The sequence below is a fragment of the Uloborus diversus genome, chromosome 1 (genome assembly GCF_026930045.1).
Source record: "Uloborus diversus isolate 005 chromosome 1, Udiv.v.3.1, whole genome shotgun sequence".
NCBI classification, from domain to species: domain Eukaryota; kingdom Metazoa; phylum Arthropoda; class Arachnida; order Araneae; family Uloboridae; genus Uloborus; species Uloborus diversus.
The window spans coordinates 36,329,949-36,349,391 of NC_072731.1; the positions used below are offsets into that span (position 1 = coordinate 36,329,949).

A 19,443-nucleotide genomic window follows, 5' to 3' on the forward strand; every position below is an offset into this window, starting at 1 on the left:
CTTTGCTGACATAACTTATAAACGAAATGAGTTTAACAAAATCAACATTAAAAAACCCACGTAACTACCTCGATACGCTTAAACAGGTAAGTTAAAAATCAATAAACTATAATATAAGAATAAAATGAAATAAAAACACTTGAACAAATAAATCCAAAATTTGAGAAGAAATATTGAAACAGGTAGAAACAAGCAACTATCACTTGGTTAAAAATTCATCGTTTGGGGGGGGGGAGGGCAATCCAGTGAGCCGCTGGGACACTGCAAAATTTTTGAAGAGGACCGCTTACAATTTACAGATCCGTGCCGGCTGGATGGCTATGGTTTCAATTCCTGTCGGTGTAAGTTTATCTATGTTTGCTAATGGTGACTGGTGTATGATTAATCTGTAGAAATCTCAGTCTTTCAAATTATCCTGTTTGCATTTTTGAAATTTACCAACCATAAATGAGTTATGTTAGCTGTAAAATTTGTGGAAAAAAAATCGAAAGGCACTGGTTGAAATGACAATTGCATGCGATTGTGGATGTTTAGTTGGGTAGTGACTCCATGATCCTCTCCTTGTATCCGTCCCTTAATACTCAGCTCTTGGCCAAAGTTTGACTATGTAGGGGGAGATGATGCATGTAGTTGTTTGAATGCAATAACATGCATTTTGAGCAAGTCAAATATTTTTAAAATGAAAAAAGTATGTTTTCAGCAGTTTTGAAAATTAATTTCAACACTAGCTGGGTGATTTTGATAGGCAAAATTTTAGTTTGTTATTTTAATGACCTTGCTGGTTGCTATTGAATAACCCCAAAGAATAGCTATTGCTGTTGACTAGTGCATCAGGTAAAGTAAAGAAATTTTGTGAAGTAAGTGTTCATTTTACTATGCAGATCAGCAATTCTCAACCAATGGTCCCAAGGACCAAAAACTGGTTCACAGAAAAATTTGACTGGTCCTCAGAGGTTTTTGTTAGTTCATGTTAAAAAAGTTACCTTATTTTTTTTAGAAAAAAGGAAAGAAAAAAAAAAAGATTTAATGTTTAGCTCACAACATTTAGAGTACAATCCCTGGCACACATGTGAGTTTCGGCATCTTGAATTCAAATTATGTTTTTCGCAGCCACAAGTTATGATAGGATCATACTCTTTGGGATTCTTGTTTTTACAAATGCCTCTTATTGTAATTATAATTTAATAAGAACTTAATTTGGATTCAAGATGTCAAAATTCAAATTAATGCAGGGAACTGGATGCCAGATGCTGTGCGCAGGCTTCCGGATGTCTACAAAGGATTGTATAAAGTCAAGTGGGTCCGGCATAAATGAAATCTATTCCAGGTCAGGTGACATGGATGCACAGCCCAGGAGGAGCACCAGTCTGTGGATTCTGGGGGGGGGGGTGTTCAAACAGGAAAGAATGTCTTTCAACGTTCAAGTAAAACCACAAACAATTGTGACTTCTCAATAAAAAATATTGCATTATCTAACCTATTTGAAATCTTTTACGTTAATTTGTTATTGATATTCGTATTTTTCTACTTTGTTTAACATTGCAGTCTTTATTACGCATGTATAATTATATCAGAATAATTTCTAATCTTATAATTAACATTTAAATATTTTTTAAAAATAGTTCTTTAAAACCAGAGCTGCGAAGTGGGAGGAAAAATGACCAACTCTCTGATTACTCTACTTTAAAATCAGACTGATTCAAACTCTGACTTCGCAAGCACAGGCAGCATTACAAACTTTGGGAGAAAATGACTCATTCCAACTCTTGAAATTTCAAACGTTCGATTCCTTCTCCTTCACCCCAAAATCAATACGGCTCTGACTCCGCAACCCTATTTAAAACTAAACAAAGCTTGATTAAACTACTTATCAATTAATTTTTATCAAAGGTACCCACAGGGGAAGATTATGGCGCAAGTTGCGGCATCAAAAAACAAAACAAAAAATAATAATAAAGCAAGGGGGGGGGGAGGCAGCATTCATTTTTTTAAATTTATGGATTTATTTTTAATTTCAATTATTAATTTACTTCCATTTATTTATTTATTTAGCTTGTGTGTGTGTCATTGGCATAGCACAGATCTTTTCTATCAAAATAATAATAGCAACAATAATTAAAATAAATAAATTATCAAATAAATAATTTAAAAAAATCAATGAAATTACGAAAAAGTGAAAAAAAAAAAAAAAGGAAAGTGAGATGAGGGGGGGGGAGCAAACCTGATTTTTATTATTTATTTGTAAAAAAAGATGATCTTAATTACAGCTAGCGATGTCGACATATAAAGCGAAATAGGGGTGATATCAGAATAGTCAACCAAATGATGACAGCACGATGTCACTTACGATATCGTCACAATGACGCTTACGTTATCGTTACAATGACGCATAAACGATATAGGGAGATATCGGAACTATGGGCAAAACGACGACGACACAATGACGCTTACGTTATCGTTACAATGACGCATAAACGATATAGGGAGATATCGGAATTATGGGCAAAACGATGACGACACAATGACGCTTCCGTTATCGTTGTAATATCGAATACGATATTGTTACGATAGCGCACGCTCTGTCGGATTAGACATCGTTTTATATCGTGACCCGATGACGCAGCGATATAGTATCGGTAAATTTTACGATATCGTCGTACGTTATGTGCTACTAGGGTACGTTTGTATATGCATTTGCATAGCTAGAGCCGCTGTATAGATAGGCCGACGCATCGCTTAAGTTTGGCCATTTTGGATGGGATTTTCCATTGTTGCACTGCTTGGGTTACCACAGCACAGTTTCGGGTTTCGCCAAATTTACCGAAAATAATACTTTATTTAATAAACAATTCACGTGCCGCTAATAATCGTTTGCATTGAACAATCACCAAACGCGAACAATCGCCAGAAAAGACAACTACTCAAATTCGCGCTCCGATCCAAAAAGGCTGATCTTAAGCTGATGCGCCGACTCGTATATATAGGGGCCTCAGGCATAGCCATCTACCAATTGCCGAATACGAGGTCCGAAATGACTGGTTGCCTGTTTCAAACATATGAACACAAGAGGGAGCAATTTTCCGGATAATGTTATAGAATATTGTGCGGCGTATGAATGCGTCACTTTATTCAAATCAGTCTTTTTGACGAAAACTTTTATTTCCTTTTTGAGTGAGTGTCCTGTTGAAAACAAATTGATATTGGCTTTCTGAAAAAGAAAGTGTTTCGAATATTGAAAAATATATTTAAATAGGTATGTAGCACATACACACATGCTTTCGCACACGCGTACACAAACACTTTCCTATACACACGCAAACACAGCACACACACCCATATACATGCCGACACGCACATACACGCACATGCACATGTCTACAAACACATACGAGCACGCTCAGCATACGGACATACACGCACGCACACACAACACACGCGCATACACACTTGTCATATAATTCATTGATAAATGTATGAAACTTTTTATGTAATTCATTTCAAATTTATACATTTTGCATCGTAAAAATATTTTGTACACAGAAAATTTGTGCTTACCTGTTTGGTCAGTGTTTATAACATAATCCTCTGGTATTGAGGTATCAGGTGGCACGTCTGTCGGGGAGGGGGGGGGGGGAGGGGACAAAAGATCTCCGTCCAAGATTTCCTCTATTGATGCTGCCTCTTTTTTAGAAACCAGTTTCGGGATTTTCCGTTGAGAAATTCTGTGTTTCTGTTTGAATGCTGTGACCCATCGATCAGACGCTTTGAAATTAAAATCTATAAATGGTGAAGCAGCAGCCAACACCCATTGTTGTAAATTTCTAGTCGTAACTTGCTGATATTGCTGTCTTGCTTCCACGAAACGGTTGTATGTCCACAAATCTATCGCTTCAAATTTGTCGATTTTTGTTCCACCACTTTTAATATCTTTCTTCCATTGAGAGAGGTATTCTTTTTTTCTTCAAGCGCCTACATCCATTTTTTTTTTTTTTTTTTTTTTTTTGCAGTGACACCAAAGACCATGTGGGATGCGCTTTAGCAATGTTAACTACTTTGACTTTGTAGGCGATGGAAATAATTTCACTTTTACTTTTTACTTCCTTTTACAAAAATGGAAGTATTGTATTCGCGAAAAATTTTTCTCTCAAAAATCGGCCTTAATTTCCATTTTGCTCACCCCCGAATGAATGTTGAGTTTATTTTTCAACCCGACCACACGTGGATATATGTCTAGGACCGTACAGACACCAGAAATATCCATTTTGATTATAATCGAGTTAATTACAACGAGTTTTCTCGTGACGTCTGTATGTACGTATGTATGTGCGTATGTGTGTATGCATGTCGCATAACTCAAGAACGGAATGTCCTAGAAAGTTGAAGTTTGGTACTTAGATTCCTAGGGGGGGGGGGTCTAGTTGTGCACCTCCTTTTTTGGTTGCATTCGGATGCTCCAAAGGGGGTCTTTTGCCCCTTTTTGGGGGGAAATCATTGTTAATTTCGATGTAAACTCAAGTGGTGTTATAATTTGGCGGATACTTGGCGATATATCGCCAGTCTTTTGGTCACCAAGTTTTGTCGCCAACTTGGTGACAAATTTGGCGATTTCTTTTATTTATTTTTTTTTTTTAATCTGGTTTCAATTTGGCCGCTGTTGGTGATATTTAGAAAGTAAACTAATGAATCACATTAAAACTGCCAATAATGAGAAAATGACTTTAAATTGGAGTAAAAGAAAGTCATGTGATACACACATCAGCTCGCTTTCGGTTTCGGTTCGTATTCGTCTGGAAAAGAATCAAGTTGGGGTACATCGAACTGCAATTCTTTGTATTTCTCGTGAGCGGGAATTAATTCCTCTTCAACTACGAACTTTTTTGTCAAAAGTTCCAATGTATAATTAAAAAGTTCAGCAAGTAACATAACATCGTGAGATATTTCTTCCGAAATTGTCGATGCATATAAATTATTTTCTGTCAACAGATGTTGATAATAAAATACTACGTCCTTCAATAGCGACTTTATTTCAGCATTCTACATGGATTCTTTGGAAATTTCCGCTCCTCAGAAGAGTCAGCAACTTCTTCTGCCAACATTTTTAATTTTGATTGCACGATAATTTTGCGTTTAATGGAATAGACACGTAGGTTCACGTTCACCGCGAAATAGAAAAATTAACTGCAGTGCAATTCTCACAGGGTCGCGCAATAAGGGTCGTTGCTGCTGTAATTGTTGTCGGTTCACCATAATAAGTGTAATGCTTTTTTTTTCCATCCATTTGTAGGAGATGTTCTCATTGATTTGGCTCGAGGATTCTTCAGTGCAGGAAGTGAAACAGTCAGAATATCGTTGGATTGGATACTACTGATCTGTGCTGCTTATCCACAAGTTCAGAAAAAGGTGCATTCAGAAATTGTAGAAGTAGTGGGAGAGAATCGCTTTCCGAACAGATCGGATCACGTGAACATGCCGTACACGGAAGCAGTAATTCGTGAGCAAAATAGATGGCGATCAGTCATCCCGATAAATTTAATGAGATAGTAAGATTTTTTTTTTAATTTTAGATCTTTTTCAAAATTTAATAATTTATATATATTTTTTATTATTTACATGGAAAATATTGCAGTTACTGCAAAATTGGTGGGAGGGGGTAACTGAGGGAGGGGAGAACTATGGCGCAGACTGCGCGATTGAAATTTTAAGGGGTATTTTCCTTTGTTTTTCAGAGCTCTTGCTCTTAATATCTTTATAGTATTTGGAAGGATGAATGCCCTCTTTTGCTGAAGGGATAGGCCCCTTCTGAATAAAGTAGGTGTTGAATCAGAAAGACACAACAGATATTCATTTTTTATTTATTTATTTATTTATTTATTTTATTTATTTTTTTGTAAAAATAAACCGCTCTAGATTTTCAAGGCCAAGAAAGAACAAGAAGTGAGAGATAAGTTACATCTATCTTCAAAATCTGGTAAAAAATGATTATCACCCGAGTGAAAATCATTAACTTTCCCTGCTTCTGCTACATTTTTGTATTTTCCGCAGACTGCCCCTAAACTGTAAAAAAATTCCGAAACGTTACTGGTTATTTCCGTGGAACGTTTCTTGGATTTCACAGGTTTTTACCTATTTCCCCATAAAATCAAGTATCTTAGAAAAAAAGTTTCCTGAACTGCTACAAGTCTCACAAATGCAGACTTTGCACTGTTGTGAAAAACATTTTTAGCTACCAGTTTAAAGATTGGAGGAGCGCGTTTATTAAGTGCTTAAAAAACGCGACTTAGGTTCGATAAAGGCTCGCCCTGATTGACTAAGCACCCAATGGGAGCGAATAAGTCACTGGATAGCTGCAGCTTTTCGAGGCAGGAATTGCAGGCAAGGGAGTTGTTTGGTTCTTATTTGCAATTCTCGCATAGCTTTGGCCATGGTTGCTCTAATGCTTTTGATGCTTTCTTGGTAAGTCAAGAAGGCTCTAACCAATTACATTAAACTTACTTAATTTTCCTAGAAGGTTTCCGAGATATGGCTGGCTTTAACAGGGGAGATTTCTACATTCTTCAGAAAGTTTCTAAGAAAATTTTAGAAAGGTTACTGACTTTTAGCGGAAAACGTTTCTGTTTTTTGCAAGATATGTAAATGGCAAAAATTGTGCACTTCAGCTGCCTATTATTTTCCAGGAACGTTTCTGATTCGTTTTTACAGTGTATGTATTGAATCGTGCAATTTTCTTATATTTCTACATGAACTCTAAAACTCAGATTTAAAAAAAATGGTAGATTATTTTCATCAAAGTTTTAAAGTTTGAAACAAAGGAGTAAGGTTTCGTTTTTGTTGACAAAAAAAACCCCAAAAATGCTACTAAAATAAATCCGTTTTAACCATCTTCAAAAAGTATGGAGGTTATCAATTCGTGCTGTACTTTCTTTAAAGTTTGTGCTGTTGCCCATTCATAATTTTGCACTATGGAGGAAACTATTTTGCTGATATTTTTTTCATTGATACAGAATGCTCCAACTTATGACTCGTGATGTCACTTGACAAAAGTTGCTCTTAAAAAAGAAATGTACAGATGAAAATGAATAATTTTTATATAAATTGGCAGGTTTTACCTCCATACGGTCTTATTAAAAAAACGAATAATAAGTACAAAACTCATTGCTAAAAAAAATTTTTCTCTGAATCGGTAATATTCGTATAATAGGTAATTAAAATAAATGCTCTTATTGAAAGCTCATTCCATTAATATACCAGTCATTAAGCTACTAATCTCATTTCGAACGACTTCGAAAACAGCAAGTTATCAACTGAAAATGCCCATATGATTTTGTTTCTCAATCTGAATATCTTTTAAAAATAATCGCTAGAGTATGATAAATGAGGGTATCGTACCATATCGCCCACCATTCTTCTTAAAATATGTATTTGCGCTAAAATGGATAAAATAAAACAAGTTAATATTTAAAAAAATAGTGCCCAATTCAAATCATAGTTGAGGGGAAAAAATGTCATTTACGAAAGTAGCTTTGTTCAGCAACGCAAAACTTAATTTTTTTAAGGAAAAAATAATCTTACGTTTCAGCGGGCAAAGATTAGTAATCCACTAATCGTATATTTTTTATTTTTTAAGGTAAGCATGTTCTAGTAATTTTTCTTTAGTTTATTATTTTTAAGTCCTGTACCTTCAAGCTGATTTACATTTTACGATTAATATAATGGTTGGTTCATCTTCCCGTATATTTTTGGATTTTTTAATCTTCATCGCAGACTTCTGAGGGAAATTCTGCTGCCGGAACGAATGGTAGTACCGAATTAAGCATATGAATCGAAATACCATTAGGGGTGACTAATCGATTTTAAGAAGAAAAAAGATTTTATCGCTGAAACTAAGAGGTTCATTCAACTTTAACAGAATTCTATCGAATTGAATAGGATCAATTTTATCTACCAATCTCGCAACCAGATATTTCCTTTGCCCCATCCAAAAGGAAATTTCTCGCTACGCTACTGGTAGATGGAATTCGATCGAATCGAACGCAATCAAGTTGAATGAGCTTTTCAATTGTCGTTTGAAGGCAGTCGTTTTTATTTTTTAGAGTTCAAAGCAAAATCAAAATTTTTACCTTCTTATTCTCTCTGATTTTTTTAGTACTCTGGAAGATACCGAGTTGAATGGATATTACATACCGAAGCATTCTCGAGTCTTGTCGATTACGTGGGCGGTGCATCACAACAAGGAATTATGGGGACCTGATGCTGACGAATTTAGACCTGAAAGGTTCTTGAGCGCAGATGGCAAGCAAGTCCTCAAGCCGGAATACTACATTCCATTTTCAATAGGTTGACCATCAGTTTCACTTTTTAGCTGTATTTCTTTTTACACAATGAGACTGAACATTCAACTAAAGTAACGCCGCCCACCTTCTGTAGTGCTCAGAGAAGCCTGACTGTGGTGGGGAGATCCCGGGTTCGAATCCCATGGCGGGCATGAATGTGCTTTCTCTCTCCTGTCCTAGTTCTTTGTGTGAATGTATTGTTATGCTGTGAAGGGTTGCCTTCCCTATTCCTTATGACATGCGTGCACTGTGGAAGTCGGACTCCACACCAAATTACGGTACAGTTGGAAAAATGAAGCAGCTCACCCCTAATTGCTAATCCAGCTGGCAAACAACAATAACGACATACCGTCTAATATCGAATCCGTATTATAATAATCTCAAATTTTGTACCGTGGATATCGAAATTGTTGCACAAGCACCGTGTTATGCGAGGGACGCCTGTATTTAATAAATTTTCAACAACAGATTCGGTAGATTACCTCTAGAATCGAGAACTCTCTAAATCTGATTAGTAACAGAAAATAAACAACATCAAGTACTCCGTTAAGTTCCTGTTTTGACTGTCTTACAAAGGTGGCCTAGGCCTATTTTTAAGGGTGATTTAAATTTAAGATGTTTCTATGAATTAATGAATTTATGAAAATACTAGCTGTGTCGCCTGGCTTTGCACGGTCTACCTCGAAAATAAAAGTTATGACAAGTGACGGGCGTTCAACAATCGGGTTTGAACAAAAAAAAATCTAAAATTTCCCGACACATTGCGGAAAAATAACCAAAAAGGAAAACTTTTAAATTCTCCCGATTACAGGAAAGGCCCCAAAACAAAAGCCAGAATTTTATTTGTTCATATTCGAGAAAAAAAATTACAATAGATCTTTCTTCTCAATGATTATCTTTTCGCTATAAATTTTAGCAAACACATTGTTGAACAATGACCATGATTAACAATGAATTTCTAATTGAAGGCGTACCAACATTGTAGCATGAAATTTGTTAAAAAGTTATATTTCACGTTCTAATTAATTACCTTGGAACATTGGAACACATTTCATCTGATGCAGAAAAATCAGGGGTCTCTATGTATATTTTATTCTAATTTTTGCGAGCATTTTTTCGCCCTCATATTATAGAAAAACTCCATTTTCGGGTCCTAAAATTAAAATTCGTACGGTACGATACTAATTGGGCGTTCGACCCCCCCCCTCCCCCACACGTTCTTTCTTGGGTGCTCAAGTACCTCCCAGCCAAATTTGGTCGAGATCCGACGTAAACTATGGACTTGTATCGGAAACTATACACACATACAGTGGCTCCCAAAAGTCTTCGTACACCTACGACTTTCAACGAAATAGGCCCCAAATCATTGGTTAGAATTAATATTTCGAAATAGGTATTTAATTATGAGATCTACGATCAATTTTTAACAAAACTGCATGAAAAGTTTTTAAAAATTATTAAAACTTAATTTTTTTAAAATCAAAAACCGAAAAGTGCCGGAAATTTTCTCACAAAAGTCTTCGTACACTTCATAAAATGTCTATATATTATTGACTTATCTAACTTTTGATTAAGTTATTATTTAGTAGAATGTCATACAGTATTCATAACACCTTTTAAACAGCTGGGAATAGATTTCATTCTTTTTCTTTCTTTTTTCAGCGTAATTTCTGAGTAAGTGTTATACCACACTTCGAGTATTACTATTTCTAGCTCTATTTTCGTTTTAAAGCCCTATTTTCGTAATCTAGCCTCCAGATATCTCTAAATACGTTACATTAAGTTACAATCTGGAGATTGAGGGGGTATTTTCTAAATTTTAGGACAATTTTCGAGGCACTAGACGCAAACGTTGAAAACCGTGTGTTTCTTATCGTTATCTTGATAAAAAAACAAAGTTGTTTCCAATAACCAAATTTTTGGCTAAGAGTTCAAAGTTGGTTTTTAAAATATTGAAAGGAACAGCATTATTCATTATTTCATCAAAAAATTACAAACTACCAAGTCCTGATGCTGATATGCACCCTCACACTAAAACACCTTCACCGTCCTGATTAACTGATGCAACTAAGTTCTTAAGATTAAGTTCCTATTTTTTTCTTCTACTTACAGTTATCAGGGTTCATACCCTTTAGGCAGAAAAAAATTCAAGCCTTTTCAAGTACTTTTCAAGGTAAAAAATTTTGTTTTCAAGGCAATATCATAAATTTGTACTAAAAATATTGTATGCAGATTTCATTTACTACAAACACATGGAAATAAGGCAATAATACAAAAAAGTATAGGAAAACAAAATTGCTTTTTCTACAACGAGAGACGCTTTGATGAAAGATCTACTGCGTTGAAAGCTTTTCTGAAAATGTTTGAAAAGTATACCAAGAGGTTTAATTTTGAGGTTTTTCAAAGGTTGCAGCAGTCAGAGGTTTGTAGATTTTCTAATATCAGCAAATTAATACTTAAAAAAAAACCTTTCACAAGTGCTTTTAACTTTTATGGGAAGAAACTAAAATACCCAAGTTCAATGGCATTGCCAGAGATGAGTTTTTGAAGTCACTCCCCCCCCCCCGGTTTGAACATTTATTTCCAATATCTATACAGTGGTACAATATAAGGGCGGATAGGACAAAAACACTACCCAGAAAGTTATTTCAGTTTGCACTATTAAGTTCTAAAAATATTAGGTTTGCAAATCATTTATAAGTATGCAAATCAATTATTCGTATGTATTTATTAGCTGTTCAGCCAATAAGGCATTTCAAATGTCCTCGAGTAAATTTAAAAATTAGGAAGTAAGAAAAGTTTATGAAAGTCCACAGTCCAGTCTCTTCACCTCAAAATATACAAAAGCAGCTTAAGCAATGATAAATACTCTGAATGCAAACTTGAGTCTATTCAGCTTTCATTGATTAACTTGCAATCAGGGCCGGATTACTAAATAGGCAAAGTAGGCAGTAGCCTAGGGGCCCCGAGGTTCTGAGGGGCCCCGGAGAAATATATTAGTTGAAAATACGTTAAAAAAAGTTAAATTTTCCTCAAAAAAGGCCCCTCCCCCTTCCCTGTTTCTATGCAATAAAAGTATATGCGTGTGCACGTTTGCGAGTGAAAAATTTAGACACTGCAGATCCCCCCATACCTCTCCCCCCGTTTTTTGACCTTGCCATGGCTCTAGGGGGCCCCATCACTTCTAATGCCTATGGGCTTCCGAATGCTTAATCCGGCCTTGCTTGCAATAGACAATAAATGTGCAAGTTGAGATTTATAGAGCCATATTTGGAAATTGAAAAGATTCACAAGAAGTTGACATATATTATGACAAAAGTAGTTGGGAAAAAAAGGGTTATTGTTGAAATTAGAATTTAAATTTAGAAAGGCAATAATATTCAGGTGTAATTGTGATTTGTGAATTCGTAAAAAATCACCTGAAAGTTTCAAAGAGCAAAATGGAGCGAGGGGGGGGGAATAATTTTTAAAACTAAGCCCCCTATTACTTGAATATACATATGTACAACAATAACTTTTGCTATGCATACAATTCATAAAATAGTTTATTAAGTCAAAATATTCTGCATAGAAATACCATGCCCAGGGCCTGTTGATAACCAGCAACAGGCACTGGGCCTAGCTAGGCTGGTACTGGTCAATTTATTAGATCCAAATGAAGATGAATGACCCTCCTTAAGCTATCTACCCCTCTGCTGATTAAAGCCTCTTTCAGTAAGCTCCAAGTACCCACAACCTTAATAAAGTAGTAACTTTGAACATTTGAGGAAAGGGGGAAAATTGGAGATATAGGGAGGTAAAAGCATAAAAACGAACACTAGTTATTGAATTTCAAGTGAATAATCATAACACAACCACCCCTGTTATACACCTTATTTATTTTAGCAGACATAAAAAAAATGATGTACTTATAAATAAAATTATATAAATCAACTTTATATTTAAAATACAAACGTTAAGTTAATTTGTTAGATGCTCAACTGCTGAAATTTAAATTTTTTTAAAAAAAATCTGTTATGACCAAAAATTAGGTAAAGATAATCATTCAAAATTGCAAAAATAAATAAGCAAATAATTAAACAAGACCAAGATAATAAATTCTTTAACTCTTTAGTTATTAAAATAAGAAATAAAATAAGCTAATCTGATGTAGCAGTATCAAAATAACTACTAATTGCCAAAAATATAAAAATATTTACAAAATGCAAAAGGATTGAGATCTCAAACAAGGAAAGCAAATTTTTGCGAATTAAGTTTAATGTTATCATGTTTCCCATAAAACAAACTTATATTTTACAAATACAAATGTGACGACCAGCAACAGGCTCTGGGCCCAGCTAGGCTGGTCCTAGTCAATTAATTAGTTCCCAATGAAGATCAATGGCCCTCTTAAAGCTATCCACTCCCTTGCTCATTACCGCCTCTTCCGGTAAGCTATTCCAAGTGCCCACGACCCTGCTAAAGTAGTAGTTTTTCCTGATTTCCAAGTTAGCCTGAGATTTAAATAGCTTAAAACAATGACCCCTTGTCCTGCTTTCCCCGTAAAAATTTAATCCATTTACATCATTCATTTTGATAAATTTAAATAATTGAATCATGTCCCCTCTGACTCTCCTTTGCTCCAGGCTATACAAATTAAGCCTATTAAGTCTGGTATCATAATCTAAATCTGAGAGTCCCCTTACTAATTTAGTTACCCTTCTTTGAACCCTTTCCAATACAAAAATATCTTCCTTCAGATAAGGCGACCAAAACTGAACAGCATACTCCAAATGAGGTCTTACTAAACTCCTATATAAAGGCAGAAGAACTTTCTTAGATTTGTTTGAAATAGATCTATTGATGAACCCAAGCATTTTGTTGGCTTTGTTACTAGCAATACTGCACTGTTGACTAAACTTGAAGTCCTGATTTATAAAGACACCCAGATCCATAACATTTTCTGCCTGATTTATCACTGAACCCTGTAAACGATATCTCATACGCTTATTTCCATGACCTAAGTGTAGCACTTGACATTTCCCTACATTAACTGCCATACCCCATTTATCTGCCCACTTAGTAATATGATCTAAATCCTTTTGCAGCTGCTTTACTTGTTCTTCATTTTCGACAATCCCCATAACTTTTACATCGTCAGCAAAACAATTCATGCTTCCAGAAATATTTTCATTGATGTCATTCATAAATATAATAAACAAAAGAGGCCCTAAAACTGATCCCTGAGGAACCCCACTTAAAACGTCACTCCAATTAGAATGATTTCTCCTCACAACTACTCTTTGCTTCCTACCAGTAAGCCAATTTCTAACCCAAAGTAAAGTTTTTCCTCCTATTCCAATGTCAGCTAACTTGCTGAGAAGAGCAACATGTGGTACCTTGTCAAAAGCTTTTTGAAAATCAATATAAACAACATCCACACATTTTTTGTTATCTAAAGCTGAGGTAACCTTGTCGTAGAAATGCAATAAATTAGTAGTACAGGATTTACCTTTCCTGAAACCATACTGCAAACTAGTCAACAGACTATTAGTCTCTAAGAACTTCATGATCTTAATTTTGATCAAAGTTTCGAAAATCTTACAAATCACCGAAGTCAAACTTACAGGTCTATAATTCCCAGCAATACCTTTAGACCCCTTCTTGAAGAGTGGCGTTATGTTAGCCAGCTTCCAGTCCTCTGGCACCGTCCCCGAGTTATAAGAAGCATTGAAAATATTCAAAATAACATCCACTAATTCCTCTGCACATTCAACTAAAATTTTTGGATAAATATTATCTGGTCCCGGAGCTTTAGTTGCTTTAATCTTTTTCAAATGAAATAAAACCTCCTCCCTGGAAAATACAAAATCCTCAAGCTGTATAATAGCTTGTGTCTTGTTAGTGTCAACTGTTGAGATACAGTTATCGTTAAACACACTGGAAAAAAAGTTATTTAGAACATTTGCAATATCCCTATCGTTTTGGATTAAATTTCCATACTCATCAACCAAAGGCCCAATTTGACTGTTTCGAGCTTTCCCAGAATTAGCGTAAGCAAAAAACCTCTTAGGGTTCCCATCAATATCATCTGCCAGCCTTTGCTCCTATTCCCTTTTCTGAATCCGTACCAAATACTTAAAATTTCGCCTTGCCTTACCATACTGGAGCCTCTCCGCACTCTGACCAGTTTCTTTAAACTTACGAAAAGTGGCTTGCTTATAATTAAGAGCTTCTTTAGTCTCCCTGGAGAACCACATGGGCCAAATTTTGGTACTAACACCTTTTCTCCTAAATGGAACATAGTCCCCAACCGTTTTAGCAAGTTTATCCTTAAATTCCGTCCACTGCTGATCTACGTCGCTATTTTCCAATCCTGACGAAAAAACCTCTTTCAAGCTCTGCCTAAGTGCAACAAAATCAGTGTTTCTGAAATTGGGCACAAACCTAAAATTATCATCTTTGCACACTTCAAATTTAACCCGGAACCTAATGCTGTTATGATCACTATCTCCAATATGCTCCCCTATACACAACCCCTGAACAAAACTACCTATGTCACAAAAAACTAGATCCAAAATTGCCTCCTCTCGAGTTCCCTGAGTTACAACTTGATCTAAGAAACAGTCACCAATTACTTTTAAAAATTCCTCTTCTTTGCCATTACCAGGATAAAAATTATTCCAATCAATACCTGGAAAATTGAAATCCCCCATTATGATAACGGATCCCTTACTGGACATGTCACTAATAATACGATACATCTGTTCATCTTGTCCCTGGTTTGAATTAGGTGGCCTATAAATGTTTCCAAAGCGTAGCTTTTTGCCCTTACTGCTCATCAACTCCAGCCAAACCATATCAATATCAGTAGGCTTATCATTTATGACCAATTCATTGCAAATAAAATTGTCTCTAACATAAAATAAAACCCCACCACCTCTTTTACCTACTCTATCCTGTCTGAACAAATTATACCCAGTAATGTGTAATAACTCTGCATCAGAATCAGTAGCCGATGTCTCTGTAATTCCAATAACATCCAACTTCTCATCCATAACTATGCTTTTCAATTCATCCATCTTGTTCCTAATACTGCGAGCATTGGTATAGAAAACTTTAAGCATGCCTAAGTTGCTTTGATTTAACACCCTGAAATTTCCTAAATTACAATTGTTAACATTACTACTCTTGTTCGTCACTTTATTTCCATTTCTAGCAATACCCAAAAAAATTTCATTCTCTCGATACCTGATGCTTGAACCATGCCCCCCCATTCCAACTTAGTTTTTTGACTCCGAAGCCCTTAAAATTAATCCACTAACCATTTTGACCCCTGTAGAGCTCAGATGCAGGCCATCCCTAGCAATCCAATCCCGTTTACAATGACTCCATACATCAATGAACCTGATACTGCGCTTTTCGCAAATTGACTTCAGTAGCAAGTTCATACACCTCGCTCGTTGATTTAGCCAGCTCCTATGCACTCCATACCTGGGAAGCAAACCAACCACTTGGACATTCGTCGAAAAGCTGGTTGCTTTATCCAACAGGGATTCCCATTCCCTAGGAAACTCCTCATTTTTACTGTGGCCTACATCATTTGTTCCCACCCACAAAGTAACCATGTCCTCCTTATTCAATACTCCCTTCTTTTCAGCAACCATATTAACGTCTTTTACCCGAGCCCCTGGTAAACAACACCTAGCCACCTTACGCTTTACTCTCCCAACTGTGTTACCCACCTCCCTTACCATAGAGTCCCCCAAAAATTTTACTGAAATTAAACATAAAATATGCTAATCTACGGTAGCAAATATGAAAATAACATCCGGTTAGTGAATATGTTTAAATATTTGCAAGATGCAAAAAGATTGAAATTTCAAACACGAGAAGCAATTTTTCGCAAAGTCTGAGTTCGTTCGACGTGGCATGTTTCCCATGAAATAAATTTATTTGTTTTTGATTAAAATTAAACAAAAAATATACTAATCTAAGGTAGCATATGCGAAACTAACATTTGATTAGCCAAAATATGTAAATATTTGCATGATGCAAAAAGATTGAAATTTCAAACACAACAGCAATTTTCCGCGAAACCCGAGTAAGTTCAATGTTGTCATGGTTTCCAAATTAATTACTTTGTTAATTAATGAAATTAAACAAAAAATAAACTAATCTAAGGTACCATATGTCAAAATATCTTTCGGTTGTAAAAGACCATCAAAATATTTACAAGATGCAAAAGGATTGAAATCCCAAACACGGAAGCAATTTTTCGCGATGTTGCATACTGAACACATGTTCAGAAAATTGCATTGGTGAAATACTTTTTTAAAAATTCTAAGCACAATTCGTTGATTTTTGAGAGAATTTAAGCACTAAGAAACTTTTTCAAGGTTTTAAAACTTTTTCAAGGTTTTCAAGCACTTGAAAATGAACTTTTTTTTTCAAGCACTTTTCAAGGTTTTTCAAGGGCGTACGAACCCTGGTTATACAACAAGTTAACCAAAAATGTTAAATTAATTTTTATCTGTAAGTAAGACATGATTCTAAACTGTTTTTAGCTTATTTATCATTGATTTTGGGACGAAAAGCGGAAGCTTTCTGTTTTTCGCACGACCAAGAAAATTTCTGCGGGAAGAGGTCCCATTTAATCCAGCTAATCAAAGAACTTGGCGAACAATTTTAGGTGAAAATTAAATGTAAAATGTTTCATTTAACTCTGCAGAAACTTTTACAGTACTGAAATGTGTATTTTTCATAAATATTTTAACTTTAAATCTACGATCACGTTTTGTCAACTTTGCCGGTTGACCTTTTCTTACCTTGTTTTCGGTCCGATTCCTTTCTTTAAAGCACTTTATCAAGCACTTTACTATACAAACAAATAAATTAACTAATTTAGAGATATTTCAAACCAATTTACCACTACTGTGGGAAAAAAATTCAAATTTTGAATGGCGTTTGCTGTTTTTTACGAATACCAGCCATTTTACAGTAATAAGCAATATATTATAGAATAAATAAACCAAATATTAAAGCCAAATGACTTATAAGGGTCAACACAATGCAAAAATATTAATAAAACGGCATATAATAATTTTAATCATGAATTTATTCGAAAATGTTTAAGTGTACGATGACTTTTGTGGCGTGTTATTTCTCTGTCTCTTCGTTTTCTGACCTATTTCAAAAAGAAGATCCGTCAATATTTTGAAAAAAAAAAAAAACCAATGGGTTGTATTTAGAATGGCATAGGAATGATGCGAAAAAATATTGGACTTTATATTCGAATTCAGTTTTGAGTTATTTTGGTTTTACTAAAAAATTTCAAAGTGTACGAACACTTTTGGGAGCCACTGTATATATTTTCTGTTTTATTTACATTGATAGATTGGTTTTAAAAATAAAATATAAGCTTTTTTTAAGAGATTAAAAAACTTGGGAGCTAGGTCGCCCAGGCGACTAAAAATATGCCTTGGCGACTAGGTCTTTTAGAGCAAGAATCTTTCCGAAGCATGTTCTGCAGAGTTTTCCTATATACTCTGAGAACTAATTTGACGCATAAAATAGTTTCCTGATGGCTCCAAAGATTTCACAATTTTGTCTATCTCTGACCATATTAGTAATTCGAACAACTGAACAGAATTTCGTGGGCGTTTCCAAAATCTATCTTCTTGGACTGATGAAACAATATCAAGTATACACTGGATGTCAAGTATACCGATGACGTTGATACGCTGCTTGAAAAATAAAACTATAGTAATATCTACTATTTGAGTTGAATTTCTTCGGTTGAGACGCTTTTATAATTAGTATAGGTGTCCGAAAAATACTTGACCCATTTAAAAAATTCATAGAATAGCAACAAATTATCATATGAATCTGCGGTTTGCAAAAGAATACTTCACAGGCTCAAGAATTTTTTTATGAGATTGAAAAGAAAAAAAAAAAAAATCCTTCAAATTGTGTTTCAAATTAAGTGAACCTTTCACTACTAGAGTTAAAAATGTGGTTCGTTTGTTGCTTAAACCACATCTAAACGGTACTCAAGTTCATCCCATGTTCTACCCAACATGGACTGCGGAGACAGTTAAGCCACAGGTTGGGTAATTCGCATTTTCAGATCTTCAATGCTGGCAGCTAGCAATGCCAGGCACTTTGACACAAATGAACAGAAAAAAACTCGTGAAGTATTATTGCGTAAACGTTAAATTCATACGACATTTTGTTGCTTTTCTATGAATTTTTAAATTGTGTCAAAAGGACTTTTCCGACACTGTATATCAATACGAATTTTGCGACAAGCAATTTGTCTCTCACTGTTATAACATCAGCAACCAAACAAAAACTAATAACAACCTAAAATTTTTCAGGCAAGCGCCAGTGCCCAGGAGAAGCGTTTGCTAAAATGGAAGTGTTTAATTACGTGGTAGCAATTCTTCAAAGGTTCGAAATTACGCTACCTGCAGGAAAAACAGCTGATTTCGATGGACAACTGGGAATTGGACTCCAACCAAAAAGACAAGACATACTGTTTAAACGGCGATAATTTCGAATGCTATTTAATACACACGAAAAACTTTAATTTTCTTCTTCTCAGAAAACAATATTTGAAACAATATTGCATGCTCCTCGACGAAAATTTGTCACTGACGTTACACACTACTTTTTGTTACAAAATAACACATTTTTAGTGCATTCCAGAAGGAAAAAGAATGGAACATTTTAGAATAATCATTTTGCTTTAAATTCTCATCACAAAACATTAGAAAATATCAAAACCTATAAAATTGTAAATAAAAACTACATGCAAACTTTTGAGTAAAGTGTGACTCTGGTAAGTAAAAGCATGACTTTGACGATGTTTACTACTTTTTGGGTTAATAAGGTGGGGTGGTTGGCGCTGAGTTGAGTTACAAAGTTGTTAGTACAAAATTATTAAGTTCAAAAATCAAGTGAATGAAGTATCAAACTTTTATTTTCACAAAAATATTTTAAAAATGGAAAAAGATGATGAATTTGAAATAAACTCTTCTTGAAAGTATTTAGAAATGACTTTTTGGAATTTCTATTCTAAAAATAACAAGCAAGAAATTGCTAACACGTTTTCCATTTTCTTCAGTAATGT

General features: G+C 35.0%; 1 protein-coding gene across 1 annotated transcript in view; it reads left to right on the top strand.

The window, feature by feature from the left end:
* Nucleotides 1-18,975, top strand: part of LOC129234355 (cytochrome P450 2U1-like) — a 42,334-nt gene extending 23,359 nt beyond the window's left edge. Inside the window, exons 5-7 of the mRNA XM_054868348.1 lie at nt 5,285-5,540; nt 8,144-8,334; nt 18,689-18,975. Of these exons, the coding sequence (XP_054724323.1) occupies nt 5,285-5,540; nt 8,144-8,334; nt 18,689-18,864 (623 nt within the window). The 3' untranslated portion in view covers nt 18,865-18,975. The remainder of the gene's footprint in view (nt 1-5,284; nt 5,541-8,143; nt 8,335-18,688) is intronic.
* The last annotated feature ends 468 nt before the right edge of the window (nt 18,976-19,443 follow it).